Source organism: Schistocerca serialis, chromosome 7, assembly GCF_023864345.2.
Source record: "Schistocerca serialis cubense isolate TAMUIC-IGC-003099 chromosome 7, iqSchSeri2.2, whole genome shotgun sequence".
NCBI classification, from domain to species: domain Eukaryota; kingdom Metazoa; phylum Arthropoda; class Insecta; order Orthoptera; family Acrididae; genus Schistocerca; species Schistocerca serialis.
The window spans coordinates 87,756,364-87,783,418 of NC_064644.1; the positions used below are offsets into that span (position 1 = coordinate 87,756,364).

The following is a 27,055-nucleotide window of genomic DNA, read 5'->3' on the forward strand; positions in this document are numbered from 1 at the left end:
CAGGAAGTCCTTTCTGAAAGTATTTGCATGGAGTATAGCCATGTATGGAAGTGAAACATGGTCGACAAACAGTTTAGACAAGAAGAGAAAGTTTCGAAATGTGGTGCTACAGAAGAATGTTGAAGATTAGATCGATAGACCATGCAACTAATGAGGAGGTGCTGTATAGAGCTGGGAGGAGAGACTAGAAAAAGGGATGAGTTCGTACGCCACATTCTGAGGCGTCAAGGGTGTACCAATTTGCTGCTGGAGGGAAGCGTGTGAGGTAAAAATCGCAGAGAGAGACCAAGAGATGAATTCAGTAAGCAAATTCAGAAGGATGTAGGTTGCAGTTGTTATTCGGAGCTGAGGAGGTCTGCACAGGATAGACTAGTATGGAGAGCTGCATCATACCACATGTTGAACTGATATCTACAACAACAATAAAGAACATAAGTTATAGGTTTGGCTCTAAGAGACTCGAAGCTCCCGTGCCGATCTCAGATGTTGCCTCCAAATGCTTTTACCTTGTGCTGCTTCCTACCAACTATTTATACCCTTGTTGCATATGTGCTCCTCGATCTCCACTTCTGACTATTGTCAAATGACTTCTCCATGAATATTCTTGAAATCACTTGATTCTCTTTCGTTTTCATCAGATCGCTTGACCATTGCAATCTTCTGGAATCTGTTATGGTTATTATTATTGCTTTTTGTGGTAGCATGCTGATTTCTGAGTTGTGTCTTCTCTTCCAGCTTTGCGATTCATTATCATAGAATGGCCCAAAGATTGTCTTGTAAACTTTGCTTTCAAATACTTGTAGTCGATGTTCTTCCCCTTTAGCTAAACTCCATGTTCCTGTGCCATAGGTTAGGATGGGTCTGATGATTGTGTTCTATAGTTTCATTTTAGTTTCCCCGTCCCAGTAGTCTAGACCTTAGAAGTTTTTTTACGTAGTACTAGGCTCCATTAGCTTTCTGCGGTCTCATTTACAGTTCTGCTTGTCTGGTTTTGTTTGTCGGTCACTGGGTTCAGCATTTGAACTGTTCAACGCGAATTTGTTTGCCGATTATCAGCTGCGATCGGGTGTCTTGTTCATCTCTACGTCTTTGAACTGTCGTGTATTTTGTTTTCTGCTCGTTTACTTTTAGCCCGAGCTTGGATGCTAATCTCTGTTTCGCTTTTTCAAGTGAGCACTATATCACCTACACACGCTAAAACTTTATTTCTTTGGAGGATCCCATCTGGCGGTAATTCCAGCTTCCTCACAACTCTCTCTGAGGCCACAGAGCATCTCGCTGTCTTAGTCCAGTTTTAAAGTGGTCACATTTAATTCCATCTAGCCAAACTCTGCTTATATTATCGTCAATACACATTTTACAAAAATTTATAACTTTAATTGGAAATACTAGGTCCTTCATTGCACTCCAAAGGCTTTGCTTGTGTTTAGAGTCATAAGTTCTCATGAAACCGACAAAAAAGGAATGTTTTTGTTTACATTCCAATACTTTTTCATTTTTAACTCCTGCCGTCTGGGTGCAGAGGTCATCCTCAGTTCATACAGGCGGTTGGCGGAGTTGGTGAAGGCGGAAAGCCTCGCTCGCGGGGTGGAATCTGAGCTAACTACACTCCTGGAAATGGAAAAAAGAACACATTGGCACCGGTGTGTCAAACCCACCATACTTGCTCCGGACACTGCGAGAGGGCTGTACAAGCAATGATCACACGCACGGCACAGCGGACACACCAGGAACCGCGGTGTTGGCCGTCGAATGGCGCTAGCTGCGCAGCATTTGTGCACCGCCGCCGTCAGTATCAGCCAGTTTGCTGTGGCATACGGAGCTCCATCGCAGTCTTTAACACTGGTAGCATGCCGCGACAGCGTGGACGTGAACCGTATGTGCAGTTGACGGACTTTGAGCGAGGGCGTATAGTGGGCATGCGGGAGGCCGGGTGGACGTACCGCCGAATTGCTCAACACGTGGGGCGTGAGGTCTCCTCAGTACATCGATGTTGTCGCCAGTGGTCGGCGGAAGGTGCACGTGCCCGTCGACCTGGGACCGGACCACAGCGACGTACGGATGCACGCCAAGACCGTAGGATCCTACGCAGTGCCCTAGGGGACCGCACCGCCACTTCCCAGCAAATTAGGGACACTGTTGCTCCTGGGGTATCGGCGAGGACCATTCGCAACCGTCTCCATGAAGCTGGGCTACGGCCCCGCACACCGTTAGGCCGTCGTCCGCTCACGCCCCAACATCGTGCAGCCCGCCTCCAGTGGTGTCGCGACAGGCGTGAATGGAGGGACGAATGGAGACGTGTCGTCTTCAGCGATGAGAGTCGCTTCTGCCTTGGTGCCAATGATGGTCGTATGCGTGTTTGGCGCCGTGCAGGTGAGCGCCACAATCAGGACTGCATACGACCGAGGCACACAGGGCCAACACCCGGCATCATGGTGTGGGGAGCGATCTCCTACACTGGCCGTACACCACTGGTGATCGTCGAGGGGACACTGAATAGTGCACGATACATCCAAACCGTCATCGAACCCATCGTTCTACCATTCCTAGACCGGCAAGGGAACTTGCTTTTCCAACAGGACAATGCACGTCCGCATGTATCCCGTGCCACCCAACGTGCTCTAGAAGGTGTAAGTCAACTACCCTGGCCAGCAAGATCTCCGGATCTGTCCCCCATTGAGCATGTTTGGGACTGGATGAAGCGTCGTCTCACGCGGTCTGCAAGTCCAGCACGAACGCTGGTCCAACGGGGGCGCCAGGTGGAAATGGCATGGCAAGCCGTTCCACAGGACTACATCCAGCATCTCTACGATCGTCTCCATGGGAGAATAGCAGCCTGCATTGCTGCGAAAGGTGGATATACACTGTACTAGTGCCGACATTGTGCATGCTCTGTTGCCTGTGTCTATGTGCCTGTGGTTCTGTCAGTGTGATCATGTGATGTATCTGACCCCAGGAATGTGTCAATAAAGTTTCCCATTCCTGGGACAATGAATTCACGGTGTTCTTATTTCAATTTCCAGGAGTGTATTTGTAGTATCGTTCCCAGAACCGATCGCGGTCCTCTGGTTTGGAGCCGAGTGAAAGGCTTAAACCAGAGGCTCAGACGATTCTTCGGAAATCTGGGGTGCAAATTTCTCGACTTCCGCTATCGGGTGGAGAAATGTAGGGTCCCCCTGAATAGGTCAGGCGTGCACTACACGCAGGAAGCGGCTACAAGGGAAGCGGATTACGTGTGGAGTGCACATGTGGGTTTTTTAGGTTAGAGAATTCCCTCCCTAGGCCCGATGAGACGCCTCCAAGGTAGGAGTAGGCAAAATGCAACAGGGAATAACAATATTAATGTGCTAATAGAAAACTGCAGGAGCGTCTATCCTATAGAAAGGTCCCAGAACTGCTCTCGTTAATAAACGGTGACAATGCCCACATAGTACTAGGGACAGAAAGTTGGCTGAAACCAGATATAAACAGTAATGAAATTCTAAACTCAGATTGGAATGTATACCGCAGAGACAGGCTGGACAGTGAAGGGGGAGGCGTGTTTACAGCGATAAGAAGTGCAATAGTATCGAAGGAAATTGACCGAGATCCGAAATGTGAAATAATTTGGGTGAAGGTCACGGTTAAAGCAGGCTCAGATATGGTAATTGGATGTCTCTATAGGTCCCCTGGCTCAGCAGCTGTTGTGGCTGAGCACCTGAAGGATAATTTGGAAAATATTTCGAGTAGATTTCCCCACTATGTTATAGTTCTGGGTGGAGATTTTAATTTGCCGGATATAGACTGGGAGACTCAAACGTTCATAACGGGTGGCAGGGACAAAGAATCCAGTGAAATTTTTTTAAGTGCTTTATCTGAAAACTACCTTGAGCAGTTAAACAGAGAACCGACTCGTGGCGATAACGTATTAGACCTTCTGGTGACAAACAGACCAGAACTATTTGAAACAGTTAAAGCAGAACAGGGAATCGGCGATCATAAAGTGGTTACAGCATCGATGATTTCAGCCGTAAATAGAAATATTAAAAAAGGTAGGAAGATTTTTCTGTTTAGCAAAAGTGACAAAAAGCAGATTACAGCTACCTGACGGCTCAACACAGAAGTTTTGTCTCAAGTACAGATAGTGTTGAGGATCAGTGGACAAAGTTCAAAACCATCGTACAATATGCGTTAGATGAGTATGTGCCAAGCAAGATCGTAAGAGATGGAAAAGAGCCACCGTGGTACAACAACCGAGTTAGAAAACTGCTGCGGAAGCAAAGGGAACTACACAGCAAACATAAACATAGCCAACGCCTTGCAGAGAAACAAAAATTACGCGAAGAAAAATGTAGTGCGACGAGGGCTATGCGAGAGGCGTTCAATGAATTCGAAAGTAATGTTCTATGTACTGACTTGGCAGAAAATCCTAAGAAATTTTGGTCTTATGTCAAAGCGGTAGGTGGATCAAAACAAAATGTCCAGACACTCTGTGACCGAAGTGGTACTGAAACAGAGGATGACAGACTAAAGGCTGAAATACTAAATGTCTTTTTCCAAAGCTGTTTCACAGAAGAATACTGCACTGTAGTTCCTTCTCTAGAGTGACGCACAGATGACAAAATGGTAGCTATCGTAATAGACGACAGAGGGATAGAGAAACAATTAAAATCGCTCAAAAGAGGAAAGGCCGCTGGACCTGATGGGATACCAGTTCGATTTTACGTAGTGTACACTAAGGAACTTGCCCCCCTTCTTGCAGCGGTGTACCGTAGGTCTCTAGAAGAGCGTAGCGTTCCAAAGGATTGGAAAAAGGCACAGGTCATCCCCGTTTTCAAGAAGGGACGTCGAACTGATGTGCAGAACTATAGACCTATATCTCTAACGTCTATCAGTTGTAGAATTTTGGAACGCGTATTATGTTCAAGTACAATGACTTTTCTGGAGACTAGAAATCTACTCTGTAGGAATCAGCACGTGTATCGAAAGAGACGATCGTGTGAAACCCAGCTCGCGCTATTCGCCCACGAGACTCAGAGGGCCATTGACATGGGTTCCCAGGCAGATGCCGTGTTCCTTGACTTCCGCAAGGCATTCGATACAGTTCCCCACAGTCGTTTAATGAACAAAGTAAGAGCATATGAACTATCAGACCAATTGTGTTATTGGATTGAAGAGTTCCTTGATAACAGAACGCAGCATGTCATTTTCAATGGAGAGAAGTCTTCCGAAGTAAGAGTGATTTCAGGTGTGCCGCAGGGGAGTGTCGTAGGACCGTCGCTATTCACAATATACATAAATGACCTTGTGGATGACATCGGAAGTTCACTGAGGCTTTTTGCGGATGATGCTGTGGTATATCGAGACGTTGTAACAATGGAAAATTGTACAGAAATTCAGTAGGATCTGCAGCGAATTGACGCATGGTGCAGGGAATGGCAATTGAATCTCAATGTAGACAAGTGTAATGTGCTGCGAATACATAGAAAGAAAGATCCCTTATCATTTAGCTACAATATAGCAGGTCAGCAACTGGAAGCAGTTAATTCCATAAATTATCTGGGAGTGGGCATTAGGAGTGATTTAAAATGGAATGATCATATAAAGTTGATCGTCGGTAAAGCAGATGCCAGACTGAGATTCATTGGAAGAATCCTAAGGAAATGCAATGCGAAAACAAAGGAATCCTGCCTCGGGCATGGATGTATGTGATGTCCTTAGGTTAGTTAGGTTTAAGTAGTTCTAAGTTCTAGGGGACTGATGACCTCAGAAGTCAAGTCCCATAGTGTTCAGAGCCATTTGAACCATAACCACCAGCCAAAAACAAAGGGGCGAGAATCATCTGTAAAGTAAGGAAGACACCAATAACAGAAACAAATACAATACACTTCCAATAAATTAGCATTCCAAACGAGCCAGATACCCCTTTTCTAAGTACCTGGATCTAATATTTCTTTTAAAAAATCATGCTTGTGTTCGGTCCTTTGCTTTCTGTGGCATTATTTGGTTTCTATTCATCTTGAGGTACACATACACTTAACTCGATTTCGCAACACCCGAATAATTTTGTTCAGTCTAATTACTGCACACTCAAAAGACGTCTGTGTTGATGGTTCTGACATTTGTCCTGGTTCTCTCTCTGACGTAGCATCACTTGCGGAATCGGTTTCTTCCGTGTCGCGTGAATAATTCTGTCGCTTTCGAGTTTGTGTTTTTAGTTATGTGGGGCAATTTTCTCTTCATCCACAGTACCAGTGGCTTGTTTGATACGTTATTTAACATACATGCTGCACTCCAAACTATTTTTTTATTTTTAATATTCATAAACAAATCTCTATGTACTGCTTAAGTATACGCCACTTTTCTGCGAGAGGTCTTCGTCCTTGCTACAAAGGCGTGCTGGAAAGCAATGCTTCCGAAATTATGTGAAAACTCTTAAAGCTTTTTAACTGGAACAAATGTTACCAGCATTCTACATCTTTATTTTTCATGTCTATATACTTGCATCTCCGAACTGTAACTGGTAGCATGACGGTGTGTAACTTCACTTTGTCGGTAAGTGGGAAACAGCGTGCTGTAATCGAGTGCCGAATCCGAAGAGTGCGTTCACACAGGGGGCACCCTGTCCTTCAGCATGACAACGCCGCACCACAAACGAGCCCTGCAAGACGTGCAGCAACCCGACGCCTTGGATTCAGTGTCCTCGATCATCCTCCGCACGTTAAGAAACAGCTTTGAAGAACTTCTGATGAAGCGGTGCGAGCAGCGGTGAGCGTGCGACTCCGTCAACAAAGTCAAACAATCTACAGTGGAGGTGTCAAAAAACTGGTCTCTCGTTGGCAGAAATGTGTTCGTCGCCAGGGTGACTGTTGAGGAATAGATATGTAGACATGATGAATAAGGATGTAGGATGTCAATAACGTTTGTTTTATTTTAAAAAGTTTTAAGAGTTCTCACACAAAAAATACGGAGCCATTGCTTTTCAGCACGCCTTTGTGTTTTCTAGGTCCTGCTTGTTGCTGTTACCCTTCACCTTCGACCATAGATACTAGTAGACTGGCCTTGCTGTGCAGAAGCTATAGGGCTGGTGTGGCTCCAACATAAACCGCGTGACTGTTGGCAAAACATGGCGGGATTTCAAATCAGCGGTCTGCCATCCTATGTTTGTATCGTATTTTACCCACATTTCTCAATCGACTGCCAAACGATTCCAACAAAAATTACTTTTTTATTTGCGAAAAATTATTTTAGAACTACATTTGACCTAGATTTGTTCACAGTACCATTTATAAAATCTAACAAATACACCGAACGCCCCTCTGGTGGGGAGCGGGACGAAATTACTATAAACTATCAATTGAAGTAGAGTGTCGTTAAAATTCTTTTAAACAGTAAGAGTGGGCTCGTGTCAAAACTTTAAATGTTGGATTCGCCGCGTTTTGAGCTCTAGTCACTTATAAAAGAAAATGGGATATGAGAATTATGTCAACTATAGGTGCCAAAATCGTCGACTTTAGGAGCAGGTCCATTTTAGAGTATCAATTTTAGGTGCACTTCAAAGGTTCAGTTCCTACTATTTTTACAAAAGTTTAAACTATCAGTTAAAAAAAAGATACTTTAGATGAAAGGTGAGACTTTGAAGTTTCAAAAAATAATTTTGGAGCCTAGATTTATTTAATAGTATTAGAAGGTAGAAAAAAAATTCTCTTCATGTGCCATGCTCTTACCTTATTATAATCTCACTTGTATATACAAAAAGGCGCGTATGTGAAGATGGCTTAAAGTTTTTCAGTTTCAGGGCCTGTATCCAAAGCTGCCTTCGGTTTTCATCCTTAGTGAACCTATGAGTAGGAACGAGAAACAGTTATAGTTACTTCTGTAACCGAATTATCACAGATACTTTCCAAAATGTAATATGAGTCTGACTTTACAGGCATCACTTTCAACACTTTAGTTTACGTGATACTCTATTTCAAGTGAAAAACATATAAAAGTCACTTCAGCAGATTTCAATAAACGCATCTGCACAGTCATAGAAACACACGTGAAATGTAATCCATTTCCCCCGACAAAACGCTGAGTACAGCCATAAGCGCAACACGAAAGAACCATGTTTTGCCAACATTCACGTGAGTTTAGCCCAGAGATGTTGGAGCCACGAAAATGACGTCAGGGCCAGTCTATTTATTTATGGTCGAACCCCTTCACCAAATGCTCTTAGGTTAGAAGAGAATCATAAATTAAGCTGTCCTCTAATGCTACGTTTAATACCTTAGGAAACGTAACTAGTAACAAATGCAGTATCTCCTGCTTGTTATTGCTGTAATTTATTGCGCTGCATGTGCTCCCTTTTATAACAAGCATACAAAATATCAATGCAAACCATATTCTTCACATTCGTCATAAATCGCGTTCAGAAGTGTGGATGCTGGCCGCTAGGCGCGCAGCCTTCGTGGCGTCTGCGGCAGCGTCACGGCTACTACCGTTTACATTAGACTTATGTAGAACCACGTGTTGCCAGCGGGGGTGGTGAGGTGGGAGGGTCCGACGCCTGGCCATCTGCCGAGTCCGGCGTTAGCCTCAGTGGGCCACGGCCGGCGGCGACCCGGAATGCACAACGAAGAGGGAGGCGAGGCGCAGCTGGGCCGTACTGGCAGCCGGCAAGCGTCGAGAAGCACTCGTTCCTGGGCAACCGTCGCCTTCCAAACACCCCACGAAGCGTTGGCGAGGTTCTGGGTAACCGGCTGAGGCGTCAGTCGCGTCTAAGGTTGCTCGAGTTAAGTTTTCAGGCCACAACCAGTCCGTCTGTCATTACTTTTAGTCACACAATGGCGGCTTTAACGAGCGGCTTCCTTAGCTGCTGGTGAATCATCCAGGTTGTACGGTCTTGGTCCACGAAACTAACGTTTCCAGAGCTGCATGGAGATCTTCAGAGACGCTCCAGGTTCCACCGAGTCTTGTGGTCTCACGGGTTCCCTCATAAAAAAATTATTAAGACCTCTGCGACAAACAACAATGATTAAACTCCTCCAGCTGGTAACCGAGGTAAATGGTACAGGCGAAATACTATCAGACTATAAGGAGGAGCCGGCCGAGGTGGCCGAACGGTTCTAGGTGCTCAGTCCGGAACCGCGCGACTGCTACGGTCGCAGGTTCGAATCCTGCCTCGGCCATGGATGTATGTGATGTCCTTAGGTTACTTAGGTTTAAGTAGTTCTAACTTCTAGGGGACTCATGACCACAGCTGTTAAGTCCCATAGTGCTCAGAGCTGTTTGAACCATTATAAGGAAGGTGTAATAATCCCGATATAGCATGTTCCGATAGGTGTTAATATAACGTAAAGTCAGTTAATAAGTGATGCTTACACAACATGGCAACAGCTGGTAGATGATAGCCTGAGGGAAGATTAATTTTGATTCCGATTATCACATCGCCTCTTTTCGAAACATTCGCATAAGTCCTCCGTGAAATTCTGTTACGTTTTCTTTATGACAACAGCAGCGTGTTCCTGAATTCATTCGGTATCTGTTGTATTTCTATTTGATAAGCACGCTGAACATTAGAACAATACTCTACGATTGGTCGCATTAGCGTCATGTATGTGATTTCCTTTACAGATGCATACATTTTCACAGAACCCTTCGAACAAGTAAAAGTATTCCAACCGTCTACCGTAATACTAATTTCACGTCTTCCTCCAATTTCATATTCCTCCTTACAAGAGTGATACGAAGATGGTATCTGTTCTTTCGGACATCTTCATATCGTTAAGGCTAACCGGCTGATGACCTCCTTCAGTGCGGATGCACACGATTTTCCTGAACTCTTACGGGACTCTGTGGATTGTCTGCCGCGAGTAATGGGTATAATGGCAGGGGCGTTACGAATGTAGTGTGTGGACTGTAAGTTGAGAATGTGGGTCTCACGGGGAGCGTGCCAGAGATAAGTCCCTGCAGTCGCAATATCCTCTGTGTCCTTGGTGGCTCAGATGGATAGAGCGTCTGCCATGTAAGCAGGAGATCCCGGGCTCGAGTCCCGGTCGGGGCACACATTTTCAACTGTCCCCGTTGATGTATATCAACGCCCGTCAGCAGCTAATAGTATTGATTTAATTGTAATTTATTACAAGAGGGAGGTCTCAGACACGGCCAATCGATTCGGCTAATAGGCGGCAGGTTCCTTTTGTTCAAAATGAAATGAAAGACTAAGATATTTCGGTTCAACCCCACTACGATTTTGAGAGATCACTCCTAAACTTGATAACACCTAATCGACTCAAAATTGACAGGACAACTTTTTTTGAGCCTTCAGTGTTCTGAATCGTCTGATGTGACGCGCCACGGAGTCCTCTAATGGTAGCACTTGTAACCTCAGTTACTTGCTGGCTGTATTCCAATCTCTGTCTTCCTCTACAGTTTTTGCCCTCTACAGCTGCCTCTAGTACCATGGAAATCATCCCATGATGCCGTAACAAATGTCCTATCATCGCGTTCCCTCTTCTCGTCAGTATTTTCTGTATATTCCCTTCCTCGCCGAATCTACGAACAACCTCCTTATTCCTTCCTTATCAATGCATCAAATTTTAGACATTCTTCCGTAACACCACATCTCAAATTCTTCTATCCTCTTATTTTTCGGTTTTCCCACAGCCCGTGCTTCACAATGATACAATGCTGTGCTCCAGACGTACATTCTCAGGAATTTCTTCCTCAAATTAAGACCAGTATTTGATAATAGTACAGTTCTCTTGGCCAGGAATGTCCTTTTTGCCAGTGCCAGTCTGTTTTCTATGTCGTCCTTGTTCCGTCCGTCATGGGTTATTTTGTTGCCTAGGTAGGCACCAGTTCTGAAGTTTAGTTTATCCCTGTTCTCATTTCTGCTATTTCTCACTACTTTCGTCTTTCTTTTCCCTTTTTCTGTATATTATTCTTGTCAGTAACTTGGATGTATGAACTGTTCAAATGGTTCAAATGGCTCTGAGCACTATGGGACTTAACATCTACGGTCATCAGTCCCCGAGAACTTAGAACTACTTAAACCTAACTAACCTAAGGACAGCACACAACACCCAGCCATCACGAGGCAGAGAAAGATGTATGAACTGTCTGTGTGGTAATTTTCCCTCTTGTCGGTTCTTGCTATCTTAGGAATTGTGTGGCTGATGATATTCCGAGAGTGTGATGGTATGTCACCAGTCTCATACACTGTACACACCAACGTGAATAGTAGTTTTGTTGCCACTTCCTCCAACGATTTCAGAAATTTCAATGCAATGTTATCTATCCCTTCTGCCTTACTCAGTCTCAAATCTTCCAAAGCTGTTTTAAATTCTAATACTGGATTCCCTATTCTTACTTGCCGACTCCTGTTTCTTCTTCCACCACGTCATCAGACAAGTTCTTCCCACTCAGGTAAAAAACTATCGTTCAAAAGAGTAGCAGTTTTTCTGGATATACGGCTCGTTGGGTCCTTATCGATTTTGCGGTACACAGAATCACTTAATTGACTATTTATCTTCTCGTTGTACGCTTCCCTTGTCAAAAAGACTGTAGCATTACCCTTTTCAGTAGGGAGTACGACCGCACCAGTATATTCAGGAAGGTTGCGAAGAGCACCTGTTTCCGCTGGAGAGATGTTGCTCCTTAGCCGTGCACATTTCAGAAAGGTACGACACGATTCCCGTCGAATTTCGCCCGCAGAATCCGCGGAAAAAGGTCTAATAGCCTCTTCAATAGAACTGATGAAACTTACGGTTTACGTGTTGCGAGACGATTAAACTTACTACTTCCTCTATTGCTTAGGAAGAATAAGATTAGTGTCATCTTCCGTCCACCTGCATAGAGCAGTGATTTAGTCGTATCAGTTAAAGACGATTTTCAATCCAGGAAGGCGGATGTTCATAAAATTCGCTGTGAGTGTGGCTCGGCATATGTAGGTCAGACGACATTAACGGTCCAGGAACGCTGTGTAGAACACGACGGACACTCCCCTCTGCGTCAACCCTTAAAATCAGCACTAGCAGAACATTTCATTTCCATGGGACATTCAATGGAATACAATAATACCAAATTTTAGCACCGGGTTACAGCTTCTGGGACTCTGTAATTAAAGAATCCGTGGAAATACGTCGTGCTGATGATTTAATGAATCGTGATGACGGCTTTCAGCTGGATAAAAATTGGAATCCGATTATTAAAATTATGCAGTCACAGCGGAATCGATTTGCTCGGTCGATACTCAGCGATCAGACTGTTCTTACTTCACCACTGAGGGCAGCACACAAAACTTGGCTGCCTCGCGCGCCACCTTCTAACACATACGCCGTAAACCGCCAGTACGATTCGCATGCGCGGAATTCGCTATAAATACCATCACTGCATCAGGTCTCTTCAATACTTCATCTACTCACCTGAGGGTGGCCTGACGTCTCTGGGCCGAAATATCGTGACAAAATTTTGATGGGATCCGACTGCAAACACGAAAATTACTGGAAGAATAAATAAATATTATTTGTTATAAGCATCAATTTGGTGCATCTATTCTAATAATCATGTCGTTATCAGGCTTACACGATGTGCGCTGCTCAAGACATCCATCAATTATATTTTAATCGTATGCTGCTGAGTTTTCCTCTCTGTTAAGAACATGATATTGCTGTGACTTCGTTATAAGAAGCGGGAATCTCGCATAGGCCTTTGCGTGTTTCCTTACGATCTTGCAGCGGCGCTACTTTCCTGTACACAACATTGTGGGAAATGGCATTCAGATGACAATTCAACTTGGTGTGTAGACTCTTTAAAACTTGACACTTACCATCAAACTTTTGGAAAACAATTTGGGAAAGGTAAAGATACCAGAGGGGCAGTTTTAATGTTGCACTTGTTAATATTAACAAGGCTTAAGACAATTCAAAACCCCTTCATAGGAGCCGGCCTGCGTGGCCGAGCTGTTCTAGGCGCTACAGTCTGGAACCGCGCGACCGCTACGATCGCAGGTTCGAATCCTGCCTCGGGCATGGATATGTGTGATGTCCTTAGGTTAGTTAGGTTTAAGTAGTTCTAAGTTCTAGGGGACTAATGACCTCAGAAGTTAAGTCCCATAGTGCTCAGAGCCATTTGAACCATTTGAACCCTTCATAGGATCTGTCAACTTAGGGAAAGCGTTCGATAATCCAAAATGGTGCAAGATGTTCGAAATTCTGAGAAAAAGAGGGGTAATCTGTAGGGAAATAGGAGTAATACATAATATGTGTAAGAACTAAAATGGAACAACAAGAATGGAAGACCAATAACGAAGGCATCTGATTAAGAAGTGTGTAAGACAGGGACAGCGATGCAACCTTCATGTTGTCTGTATATTCCGTTGATTCTTGGTAGAAAAGCGCTAGTTTACTTTTATTTTGTTAATCGCTTTTCGGCTTACAAGGCCATCTTCAGACGTTTGTGTGCCTTGTAAGCCGAAAATATGTTAACGCAATAAAAGTAATATTGTAAAACAAAACCTACTGTTCAGTTTGTATGTCAAAGAAGCAATGTCGGAAACAAAAAGGTAGGTTAGGAGTGGGATTAAATTTCAGAGCGAAAGAACATGAACGATAAGATTCGCTGATGGTTTTGCCGTCCTCAGTGAAAATGGAGAAGAATGTTGAATTGAATGGAAAGTCCAATGAGCACAGAATATGGGTAGTGATAATGTTAATTTTAAAACTGGGGACCACGAATCAGACGAATGAAGCAATTCTGCTACCTTGGAAGAAAATAACATATGACGGACGAAGCAAGAACGACATACAATAGCGCTATTGTATAATGGAGTCTGACGGATATCTACAATTTCACAGTGTGAACGCCCAGAAGATGACCCATACGTCGGGTTGAAACCGGTTGGCGGTATACAATAATAATAAATGCGATTAAGACTGTTTTTGAATATTTGATTAATCATACTAATCGGTGCTTCATCTCCACAACCATGTTGTCAAAAAATCTATGTTATCTCAATACCTGCCATTTCGAAGCTCGAACGATTATTTAACAGACGAATTGTTTTACGATCTTCCGCGGTGAAATAGTTTCGGAAGACCGACTTCAATATTTCGACCTTCTCTCTGTCATTTTCCGTTTCGGTTCCATTATGGTCACTAAGTGATTGAATACATGATTTCGAACCGTTTACTGATTTTACGTAAGATGAATACCAATTTCGATTTTAGTCATATCGATTGACAAAATTTTACTATCACAGTTATTGAGGCTCCTCTCATTGCTCTCCTCGCGCTTCTTTTCGCTTCGTTCAGCCTCTGCTCGTCACCTAGGTTACGACTTGTCCTGAATCTATAATGAAGTTCTCTTTGTTTATGTATCAGTTTTATAGCACGGCTATTAAACCACGGTGTCTTTCCCGACGCTTAAGACCTTGCTCGGAACATAGTTTTCTGAGTCATATTGAACGATGATTTTTTTCGATTTGAGCTTTACATCTTTGTCCACAGCACTGAATATTTTGATATTGTTCTGATACTCTGCAATCTGTATCGTGCTACTCTTGCTAAGAAAAAATATTTTCCTAGCGTTCTTAACATTCCTCGTAATACTCTTACAAGGGGAGGCCGCCAATTGTGAAATTCAGATTCGATTCATACTGCGCATAATAAAAGCTCATGGCCAGAGGTGTAATGTGGCAAAGCACCAAGATGCACTTCTCAGCCGTTGTTGAGAAAATCGACAGTTAAAACAAACCGTTGCGGTGAAATACTCTCTACGATTAATAATTCTATACAGCGTCGTGGCGCAGCGGTAAGCGCTCGGGTTTGTAATTGGAAGGTCGCCGGATCGAATGTCGCGCCATGCAACCTTTTTTTTTTAGTATTTGTTTTTCATAACTCAAATATATATATATATATATATATATATATATATATATATATATATATATATATAATTCCCGGCAATCAGTTGCAACAATTATGCATATAATAAGTTGTTGAAAGTCGTTTGTCGTGGAAAAACTGGCGACTTCGAACATCATTATGTTTTCCGCAAACAAAGTTGTATTTCACAAATGTTATTAATTGTCTTCATAATGTTAATCACGTATAGTTAACGGAAGACGTAGAAACGATATTCCGAAACGAATACGTATAGCGTAAGTCAAACGTTCGAATTAGAATAGAGACCCCACGAACACAATTTTGCTGTGGAAGGTATGAAATATAAACTCCGTTACTCGCTCGTTACACTTGAATGACAGATGTTGAATGGGCCGAAACGAGCCGCCGCATAACAGCGTAGTTGCCTGCTAACTTCGACAGAAGGTAGATGCCGTCCCTAGCGCAACTTATAACATTGTCGAAAATCATTGCGGACGGGAGAGCTTTGGTACACCCTGTTAAAAAAAAAAAAAAAAAAAAAAAAAAAAAAAAAACGGAAAAATGGAGGCGGTACAATTGGAGACCGATCCGCCTTCACCAACATGCATAAGCAATTCATTAATATTTTATATATATAATTTTAATTACAAAAAACTAATAATAAAAAAATTGCATGGCGCGAGATTCGATCCGGCGACCTTCAGATTACGAACCCGAGAGCTTACCGCTGCGCCACGACGCTGTAGAAAATTACTAATCGTCGAGAGTATTTCACCGTAACGGTTTCTTTTAACTGTCGATTTTCTCGACAACGGCTGAGAAGTGCATCTTGGTGCTTTGCCACATTACACCTCTGGCCATGAGCTTTTATTATGCGCAGTATGAATCGAATCTGAATTTCACAATTGGCGGCCTCCCCTTGCTAGTGGTAGATGCTATCACAGCCTAATGATCACTGATAAGCCGGCCGCTGTGACCGAGCTGTTCTAGGCGCTTCAGTCTCCAAGCGCGCTGCTGCTACGGTCGCGGGTTCGAATCCTACCTCGGGCATGGGTGTGTGTGATGATGTCCTTAGGTTATTTAGGTTTAAGCAGTTCTAAGTCTAGGGGACTGATGACCTCAGATGTTAAGCCCCTTAGTGCTTAGAGCCATTTGAACCATTTGATCACTGATACCCTCCGCTACATTAACTAGCGATCTGGCTCAGTGGTTTGCACACTGGACTCGCATTCGGCAGGACGACAGTTCAAACCCGCGTCCGGCCATCCTGATTTAGATTTTCCATGATTTCCCTTAATCGCTTCGGGCAAATACCGGGATGATTAGTTTGAAAGGGCACGGCCGACTTCCTTCCCCAACTTCCCCTAATCCGATGAGATCCGATGACCTCATTGTTTGGTCCCCTCCCCCGAATCAACCAACAAGCCTCTACATTTACTGATTTGACAAGTTCAGGTCTGTTGCTTGCTATGAGGCCTGAGAGATTACCTTCATGAATTGACTCTGTAATTGTCTGCTTGGAGTAATTCTATGGTGCAAGAGGGAGCTGTCGAGGGTGAAATCTGTAAGGCAGAGATTACTGAGGACGATGGGTACAAGCGATAGTTTGAGATGAAGAGGTTGGCGGTGGAGGGGATGCCATGGCCGGCTTCATCAAACAAGTCAGAAGACTGATAAGCCAAGAAAGATGACACACTAGCATCGTCAGCGAACAGTCTGATCCCATCTGATAAATAGTTTGTTTATTTAAAAGACTAGACATTCTGTTACAGTTCATTCCTTAAAACATCCTCAGTCATGAAGCGTCAGGTACTAGAACTACCTCATCTGCGGCAAAAATCGCGATACGCTGAAGATGCATGCAAGGACAACATGGCGCAGCTAGAGATGCGCCGCTGCCTTAGACAGCATTGTGATTATGGAGCGCGCGCGATAACGGAATCTTGTGTACCCTTGACGGTAAACGCGACCTTCGAGCGGAGATTGTCGTATCACTGTGGATGACATGATCTCCCCCCTGCTCAGCTGGTTGGGGAAGTGCCTGTCTTCGCTCCATCTTGTCAATTTCCAAGGCCAGGAAAACGTAGCGAAATGCAGCAAAACCCGCAGAGGGTCGACTTTCATTCCATAAACTTGCAGTGGGCCGTCAGCGATTAAAAATGCAACGTACTGGGCAGAAGTAGGGAAAGATGTTAATTACTGTTCGAATACACTGTTGGCGATAAATCGCTGGAGACGGGAGCAAGTGTTGGTTGTATTAGGATCTTTCGTTGTATACTGGTGTAGTCTTGTTGGAATATTCCACTGCGTTGCTTATATCAGTACATTGGGCATTGCGGAAATGAGCGTGGTGCAGTCGTATGTTCGTTAATGTCAGACCAGGATATAAGAACCTTCAACATCGCAGCGCGAAAGCAATCGTTGGTTAATATATTAAAAAACTTAAAACCCGCCTCGATTGCGAAAAAAGCACCTAGTGTTAACCCAGGTTTCGGCGTAGATAACTACACCACCTTCAGAACAATAAAACCCACAAGTGCTTAAGAAGACCTTTGTCAATGATAAAAAGAACACCATAGCTATACATTTATAAACAAAAAAGAAAAGGAAAACAAACAGTACATACGTACAGAGTCAAAACCACTGCTTAACTTAATAGTGTACGTTCCACCTCACACTGGCCTATGTTCGATGGGCCATGACCCGCCATAAACATATGGTGTTCTTTTAATCATTGACAAAGGTCTTCTTAGGCACTTGTGGTTTTTATTGTTCTGAAGAAGGTGTAGTTATCTACGCCGAAACCTGGGTTAACACTAGGTGCTTTTTTCGCAATCGAGGCGGGTTTTTAGTTTTTTAATAGACCAGGATATAGTTCCTATCAATAAGTCACCCTCCGATGGTACATAAATTACAACCGTCAACACAGCGAGGGATCCTACCTGTGTAGGTGGCACTCGCGTGTATTCTGGAGTTTCTTTCATGAAACAACCTGCTGCACAGCACTTTGACTACTGTTAAGCCGGCCGAGGTGACCGAGAGGTTCTAGGCGCTACAGTCCGGAACCGCGCGACCGCTACGGTCGCAGGTTCGAGTCTTGCCTCGGGCATGGGAGTGTGTGATGTCCTTAGGTTAGTTAGGTTTAATTAGTTCTAAGTTCTAAGGGACCGATGACCTAAGAAGTTAAGTCCCATAGTTCTCAGAGCCATTTTGCACTACTGTTAATAACACGTGTTTGGCCATTGTTGGATTAGTAAGTACCGAAAATTTTGTGGCCTAGTACTGCAATTAAGTTTAGAAATACACTGGTCGCATTGTAAGTCACTACATTATTATACAAAAGGCACAGTGTAGTCTGTCAATGGTTCTGAAGTTTCTCCGTGATACACTCATAAATATCGCAAAAATAAGTCAAGATCGAGGATACATAAACAAAGCAAGCCACAGCACGTATTATTTATTAGCGGATACAACACACTGCTACCAAACCGTTCGATCCTTCACGACATCGAAGCCACATTTCAACGAAACTTACAACATTAGCAGGAGCATCACGACGATCAGCGTTACGCGAGTTACTCTCCTGTACGCCAATGTTTCGCCACGGACGCGAGTCCCAAATCTGGCTGCCTGATAAGTGTTCAGATACTAAGGTGGGGTGACAGTAACGTCACAAATACGTGGGAGTGACCGTCTGTAATAATAATACGAAAGTATACGCCACACAGCGATTCAGTGAAAAAACTGGAGAGCAAAAGTACTCGGTCCACTAAAGTGGCGTATTTCAGAGTATTTACGAGTAGTGTCACCCTCGGACCCTTCCCATATTAAATTACTAGAAGTACAGAAGACTTAAAGAAGAGTGATTCGTTTCATTGCAGGTTAGACTAGCGAGTGTGAGAGCGTAAAGAACTGCACTCCAAGGGCAGACAGTACATCATGGCGTGCTTTACAATTAAAATTCCGAGAGCCAATTGTTCCTAGAAAAGCCAACCAGCAATTTGCTTCCACCAGTACATCACGAGTGGACCATGATGGTAAAATGAAAGTGATAAGTGTTTCATCCTTCCCAAGAGCCATTCGCAACTGTAATAGGGAAAGGGAGGGGGAGGGGACGACTACTTGAGCATGGCACCAGAAGTAGAGTGATTGACATTTTGTCTACCATTTACTTTTTAAGGCACATCTAACGTTCTATTCAAAATAAATGAAGAATATTGCAGTACAAAATATTTTGACTGTTCTACTATAAATAATTAAGATGGAATGTATCATACTTTCTCTATTTCTTCTTGTTTCCGATTTTAAAAAATATTGGTGAATGTACACAACTTGGAGGTGTGGTCTAAATTTGTACTAGTTCTAAAAATATTCAAATATCGTTGAAAACCACAATAAGATAAATGAAAACAATTTATTTATAGAATACAATATCAGAAAAATTTATGAAGTAATTACAAAATAATATGGCATAGTTTTATTTTAGAATCACTGCGGTATTAAAAAAATCAGGTCTCATAATGTAAACTATTGTACTCTCTTTGCAAGATTCACAAACATAAATATCAGTCCCTGCACATTCGTTGTGGTGCCCACATTACGTGTGGTGCACATAACACACCACTCTTCTTGCAAGTCACCACAGAAGTTTCCTTCACAAAAAATGCGTCCTGCATCATCAGTTTGGATTGTTTTTGTCCAGCAGCAAAGTCTAAATCACTCGAGTCGTCGCTAACGAGTCGCGTAGCCGGTTCATCTAATTGTGACTCACCTGGACTATCTTCATGCTTTTTTCGTCCTTTTCCATCTGTAATTTTTTTTTTTCATTTTTCTCAACCTTCACTTTTTTGGATGAGATTTCAGACACTTTTCCAAACTTCGGTTTATTTTTCACAGTGTATAGTTTCAGAGGATAAGCAAAATTTTTTTCGTCAGTAGCACTCTTTTGTAACATTGTTTTGTAAGGACTGTCAGTTATCAGGACAGATCCGATGGCTTTAAAGCTTTTGTTGCTTTTTTTAAAGGCGCTGATCTGCGTCGTTCCATTTCTTCCTGTTTCCCCGCAGGAGATATTTTTGTTTTCTTCTCTTGTTTGTAGAACTAAAACTGTATAGGATAATCATATCGACAAAATGGTCCAATATGCAGACGATCTTTAGCCCAAATATAGACCACACGTAATGGCCAGAGTTTAGACTATTGCTGATACTAATTTTCAGGGTAATTAAAAATATCGGAAAATAGTAGCTATTAAAACTAAAGACATTCTAAAAGCTAATATTACCCTTAATACGACACCCCAGAGAGAAGACTATTTGTGTCAACAGAAACTGCATGAAAAAATAATAAATGCCTACCTGCAAACGTTTAGAGGATAGAAATTGAGTTTATGTTGACCACAATCGCATACGACAAAGAACTTTCGTGGCGGTTTTACAGAACAGCTGATGGGGCCAGAAACGCTGTTTTGCGTTGTTGCAGCCAGATTGCAGCCTTTCGCAGTACCAAATTTATAGCTAGCCCAAATTCAGACCCTATCCTAAATGTAAAACACTTCATCTACCCTCCGCCACACACCATAAGGTGGCTTGCGGAATATTGATGTGCATGTAGATATAGATTTGAAGAGAGCTACCATTCGATAGACTTGTTTTAAAGGTAACAAGTCAAAAAAATCCGAGAGGAAGCTTGGGCAAACAAGTGACTAATCCGAAGAACGAAACTCATCAAGAAAGAAATACACCTACGCTCTGTTACTAAAGGAGCTGATTTTCGTAATTATCTAAGAATGGCTGAAACTTTCTTTTCGGAACTGCTGTTCCATTCGTAACGAAACAGAATACAGTCGTGGGAGAGACTGTAAGTTGGGAGGAGAGATTGTGAAGTACGTTACGGTTTCCGGCCACTGCCAGAAGTTAACATGACCTCTTACAGTGACATCTAAATGCCGAGGAAAATAAGTTTGATGGCATTTAATTAACGATTAATTAAATCCTAGAGCACTAAAGGGGGCGAGGGAATATTACATTGCTACTAAACCATCGTAAATTTTACTATTCCAAATTTCATTCAAAGGAAATAATGATTTATAGGTTATGTACTAGATTATTGTAATTACTAGAGCTCCAGCGGTATGTTACATACAAAAAAAGTATAAATTGTTTTGTTTTATAGCCTATAGTGGCAATTGGAAAAGAAGCCATAATTTCTGTTATGCACTACTTGCAAATTACTGTAATTATTATAACTCCAAGAGTACTTTAAACACCTAATGAGTAGAGTATCCTGTTTTAGACATTACTATTGCAATCTATGCAAGACCTAGCTCAGTATTCTGCGCAAACTGCTCTTGAACAGTGGTTACAAAATGTTGCCATTCTTCATTTGCTCGAAGGACAAAATGAGCATGCTTTTCTCCGTTGAATGGTTTATACGTTCTTCTTCTTTTTCTTATTCTTCTGCTGTTGTTGCTGCTGTTGCTGTTGTTCAGGTGAAGTTTCTCCTCACACAGCACGCACTACGTTAGTGGCATAATCAAACTCGACGTCTTCCATCTCGAGCTAATTTCTTTAGCAAGCGACGAAATAAACACCGAAGATGGCCAATGTGACATAACGTAACACCCTTCTGTCACTAAGATAAATTCTCTGCGATAAAAGAAATGTGCGAACCATTAGAAAACACACACACACACACACACACACACACACACACACACACACACATGAGTAAACATTCGTAATATTTACTAGAAAAACACCAGTACCAGCGAACCGCTGCAGTCAGGCAATAAATAATTCAGCCATTGTTAACAATAATGTTTGCCATGAAAATACTCTAGAGCATGTGTCGCTCACGACTCTGGATTGGTGGGAACCTCGAAAAGATGCCAAATGTAATTGTAAATTTTACGAGGGTCTAGTAATCTACGGTTTTGGAATTTATTCATGACGACACAAGACATACATAAGACGATTCGCCAGTTTGGGTAGAGTATGAATCTACCATCGGAAATGCAAATTATACTTTTACTGGAAAAGTTGTGTTTGTCAGGACGGCTGGACGAGGCGTCAGTCGTTCCTACTTCGTGCCTTGTGGTAGGCTCTGGGAAAGTCTCTGCACTACACAAGCTCCACTTCAATACTGAGATATCGAGTGTACACAATCGCAGAGTTTTACAGATAAGCGATCTTCGTAGGTGTTAGGACAGACGTATATCCATATTTGAAAATAATTTTTGCACAGTTCCAATCAAGCGTTCGATCTGTGGTACTTGCTTTGCATCCTCTGAAACATGAACTGAGTTCGAAAATAATAAATTTCCTCGAGAACGGAAAGCTAGTATCCACGAATCAGCACTGTTTCAGAAAGCGTCTCTCGCCCAGTACCAGTCCTCGACGCCGAGTGTTCGTCGGAGACAGGGGTATCGTCGGAAGGGCCCAAGGTCACTGTAGCGGAAGGGCTGTTATTTTGTAGAACGAAAAACCAGTCCAAGCTGCAAAGTTTTACTTTTTATTCACTCGATGATTAGTTTCGGACCGAGACCCATTTTCAAATTACCATAACAAAGTCAAAAATAGGATTTGCGAAGATGTTAAATGTGTGTAATGAACATTTACAGTGTATAAAGATAATATTCGACTTTGTTATAATGATTTAGAAATGGGTCTCGGCCCGAAATAAATCATCGAATCTATAAAAAATAAAAAAATTTGCAACTAGGACTGGTTTTTCGTTCTACGGATTTACAGAAGTTGCTGACCCAAGCTACTCCAGCATTCTGAAAATTCGCTATTACTTTGTACATACATAAATGACCTGGTAGACAGCGTGGCCCGCAGTCTTCCGTCGTCTGGTGATAATGCTGTAGTGAAGCGGAAGGTGTCGAAGTTGAGAGACTTGGCAAAAATTTCAATTAGTGTGATGAATGTATAAAAGTGTAAGTTAATGCGCACGAGTAGGAAGAACAAAGCGGTAATGTTCGGATGCAGCATTAGTAGTTTCCTGCCTGGCACATAACGTCGTTTAAATATCTGGCCGTAGCGTCGCAAAGCGATATGAAAATGGAACGAGGATGTGAGGATTGTAGTAGACAAGGCGAATGGTCGACTTGTGTTTATTAGGAGAATTTTAGGAAAGCGAGGTTCATCTGTAAAGCAGATCGCTTTTAGGACGCTGATGCGACCTGTTCTTCAGTACTGCTGGAGCGTTTGGGATCAGCAACGGGCCGTATTAAATGAAGACATCGAATCATTTAAGAGGCCTACTGCTAGATTTGTTTCCGGTATATTCAAATGACAACCAGGTATCACGGGCCCGCTTGGAGAACTCAATTGAGATGGAAATACGGAAGCGTCCGATCCCGCCCGTCTGCTTTGACCCATGACGTCACAAATATGGCGGAAACGACCATAAACCACGATTCCAATATAGCGCATATAAAGTCGTTACGTACACATTATGAAGACGAAAATACATCGAAAAACACACACTTTCCACAAAAAGCGTAATGACACTAACGGGACAAACGCGGGAATGGGGTGTTTTTAGGTGGGGGGCAAACTAAATATAAACAAATTTAGACACCCACCCCCATACAAAACCACACAAAAAGACGAAAAAAACCGACATCACAAAACTCCCCAAATACCACTAGACACAATATCATCTGGAATCGGACACTTCCCTTGACCTATATAGCTAAACAGCATCTCCCGATCCCCTAAATTAGGATCAAACACTTCCCTTGGCCTATATAGCTCAAAAACATCCCAGCCACACATTGGGATCGAACACTTGCCTTGACCCGCGCACTGTTAATTTTATCCGTCATATCCATTCCTGAACAAAATCAACAACCGATTAATTTTACTAAAATTACCACACGACGTACAGCGAACAACACTAAATTAACCTTCACACAAAATCGTTAACTCACTGAAGCGAATTCCACTACAAACACAGCCGATACTCTAAAAATTCTGGATAATGAGCAAAAGCAAACTGAGCCCATTACACCACAAAAGAAAACCCTGAACATACCACCAGAGAGCACAACAAACCACAACACGACGACATCTACAACCACGCCACACTCTCAACCCAAACTCCGCGCCGTCATGACGTCACACACGACAACACCCTTACGTCACGGATCAAAGCCGACGCGTGGGATCGGACGCTTCTTCCTGGAGGGAAGGTGACATTCTTCTCGAGGAACGCTATTGAGAAAATTTAGAAAAGCGGTATTTGCAGCTGATTGCAGAATGATTCTACTACCGTCAGCGTATATTTCAGGTAAGGACCACGAAGATGAGATACGAGAAATTAGGGCTCATACGCAGAGACACAGACAAGTGGTTTTCCTCGCTATGTTTGCGAGTGCAACAGGAACGGAAACGACTAGTAGTGGTACAGCGTGCCTTCCGCCTTGTGCATCTACATCTACATGACTACTCTTCAATTCACATTTAAGTGCTTGGCAGAGGGTTCATCGAACCACAATCACACTATCTCTCTACCATTCCACTCCCGAACAGCGCGCGGGAAAAACGAACACCTAAACCTTTCTGTTCGAGCTCTGATTTCTCTTATTTTATTTTGAGGATCATTCCTACCTATGTAGGTTGGGCTCAACAAAATATTTTCGCATTCGGAAGAGAAAGTTGGTGACTGAAATTTCGTAAATAGATCTCACGAAAAACGTCTTTGCTTTAATGACTTCCATCCCAACTCGCGTATCATATCTGCCACACTCTCTCCCCTATTACGTGATAATACAAAACGAGCTGCCCTTTTTTGCACCCTTTCGATGTCCTCCGTCAATCCCACCTGGTAAGGATCCAACACCGCGCAGCAATATTCTAACACAGGACGAACGAGTGTAGTGTAATCTGTCTCTTTAGTGGACTTGTTGCATCTTCGAAGTGTCCTGCCAATGAAACGCAACCTTTGGCTCGCCTTCCCCACAATATTATCTGTGTGGTCTTTGCAACTGAAGTTGTTCGTAATTTTAACACCCAGGTACTTAGGTGAATTGGCAGCCTTGAGAATTGTACTATTTATCGAGTAATCGAATTCCAACGGATTTCCTTTGGAACTCATGTGGATCACCTCACACTTTCGTTATTTAGCGTCAACTGCCACCTGCCGCACCATACAGCTATCTTTTCTAAATCGCTTTGCAACTGATACTGGTCTACGATGACCTTACTAGACGGTAAATTACAGCATCATCTGCGAACAAGAGAACTGCTCAGATTGTCACCCAGGTCATTTATATAGATCAGGAACAGCAGAGGTCCCAGGACGATTCCGTGGGGAACACCTGATATCACTTCAGTTTTACTCGTTGACTTGCCGTCTGTTACTACGAACTGCGACCTTCCTGACAGGAAATCACGAATCTAGTCGCACAACTGCGACGATACCCCATAGGCCCGCAGCTTGATTAGAAGACGCTTGTGAGGAACGGTGTCAAAAGCTTTCCGGAAATCTAGAAATACGGAATCAACTTGAGATCCCCTGTCGATAGCGGCCATTACTTCGTGCGAATAAAGAGCTAGCTGCGTTGCACAAGAACGATGTTTTCTGAAACCATGCTGATTGCGTATCAATAGATCGTTCCCTTCGAGGTGATTCATAATGTTTGGTTCAAATGGCTCTGAGCACTGTGGGACTTAACATCTATGGTTATCGGTCCCCTAGAACTTATAACTACTTAAACCTAACTAACCTAAGGAAAGTACACAACACCCAGTCATCACGAGGCAGAGAAAATCCCTGACCCCCGCCGGGAATGGAACCCGGGAACCCGGGCGCGGGAAGCGAGAACGCTACCGCACGACCACGAGCTGCGGACCATAATGTTTGAATACAGTATATGCTCCAAAACCCTACTGCAAACCGACGCCAATGATATAGGTCTGTAGTTCGATGGATTACTCCTGCTACCCTTCTTAAACACTGGTGCGACCTGCGCAATTTTCCAATCTGTAGGTACAGATCTATAGGTGAGCGAGCGGTTGTATATGATTGCTAAGTAGGGAGCTATTGTATCAGCGTAATCTGAAAGGAACCTAATCAGTATACAATCTGGACCTGAAGACGTGCCCGTATCAAGCGATCTGAGTTGCTTCGCAACCCCTAAGGTATCTACTTCTAAGAAACTCATGCTAGCAGCTGTTAGTGTTTCAAATTCTGGAATATTCCATTCTCCTTCCCTGGTGAAGAAATTTCGGAAAACTGCGTTCAATCTGCCTACATCTGCGTAGATGTAGGCAGTAGAGGTTGTGTTGGCCCGGCGCACAGATTCCGTGATCTGGGGTGTCGGATAGCGGCGCGCCGTGGCGCTGCGTGGGCGTAACAGGTAGCCAGCCAGCCAGCCAGCTGGTGGCGCCAGCAGAGCGGCGCTGGCGGTCCAGTGCGGCCGGCACCAGCGGCCAGTCTGCTCGCGGACGGCGTGCGGAGAACACGGCGGGACGCGCCGCGGTGAGTAGGCCTACACCACGAGGTTGCGCTAGCGCAGCGGCACTGCCGGCTTCCTGCTTCTCATAGGGACACCGCAAGCAAATACGAATACCTTAACAAGAGCGCAAATTTACTGTCGCGGACGCTTTTGAGTCATTACGCCCACCGTGATATCCGTACATTTGTTTTAGTGCAGCGAGAGAATCTTCAGCAACGTATCTGCTCGTCTACTGCGTAAAAATATTTATTTCAAGCTTGACGGTGAGTCCATTTTCGGCAGCTGTCACATGAAAGTTCGTTTTTTTTAATTTCAAGCGCGTTATCCTTGCTGCAACCTAATATCTATTTACGTTCCTGACACGTTCGGCCGCTTATACATTTTGATTGTAAAGACATACTGAATAATGGCATACTGAATACATTCACTTTCGTTAATAAATTACTAGTTTTATGAATTTATTTATGGAAATGACGTTATTTCGAAATTTCCCGTTTCCCTGCGCCACCCTGTATTAAAGGCGTCTTCACTGGATCTTTTCCTGCGAACAACTTTTGTACCAACGATAGATTTTTTTAGTGATAGGTCACAGTTCTCGGAAGATAAATCAGACATTGGTCTTATATCAGCACTGGAGTCTTTTGCGTCATTTACCTAATGAAAACCGAAATGTCAAAGCTACGTAACCAAAATATCTCTACGTGAATATGTGGCGATTTTTCACAAGTGTAATGGAAGT

At 43.3% G+C, this 27,055-nt stretch overlaps 2 protein-coding genes across 6 annotated transcripts in view; one reads left to right on the forward strand and one right to left on the reverse strand.

Annotated features, from left to right (window-relative positions):
- Positions 1 to 27,055, reverse strand: part of LOC126412904 (trichohyalin-like) — a 573,063-nt gene that overhangs the window by 484,393 nt on the left and 61,615 nt on the right. The window contains exon 2 of the mRNA XM_050082793.1: positions 26,113 to 26,349. Within this exon, the coding sequence (XP_049938750.1) occupies positions 26,113 to 26,349 (237 nt within the window). The remainder of the gene's footprint in view (positions 1 to 26,112; positions 26,350 to 27,055) is intronic.
- Positions 1 to 27,055, forward strand: part of LOC126412113 (zinc transporter 1) — a 652,968-nt gene that overhangs the window by 312,591 nt on the left and 313,322 nt on the right. Inside the window, exon 1 of one of the 5 annotated variants that reach the window (XM_050081550.1) lies at positions 26,264 to 26,339. The exons of 2 other annotated variants lie outside the window; for them this stretch is intronic. The gene's annotated coding sequence lies outside the window, so the exon portion shown is untranslated. Of the gene's footprint in view, positions 1 to 26,263; positions 26,340 to 26,560; positions 26,580 to 27,055 lie in introns of those variants that run through there. 2 more of the 5 variants (XM_050081546.1, XM_050081548.1) reach the window with 2 other exon arrangements.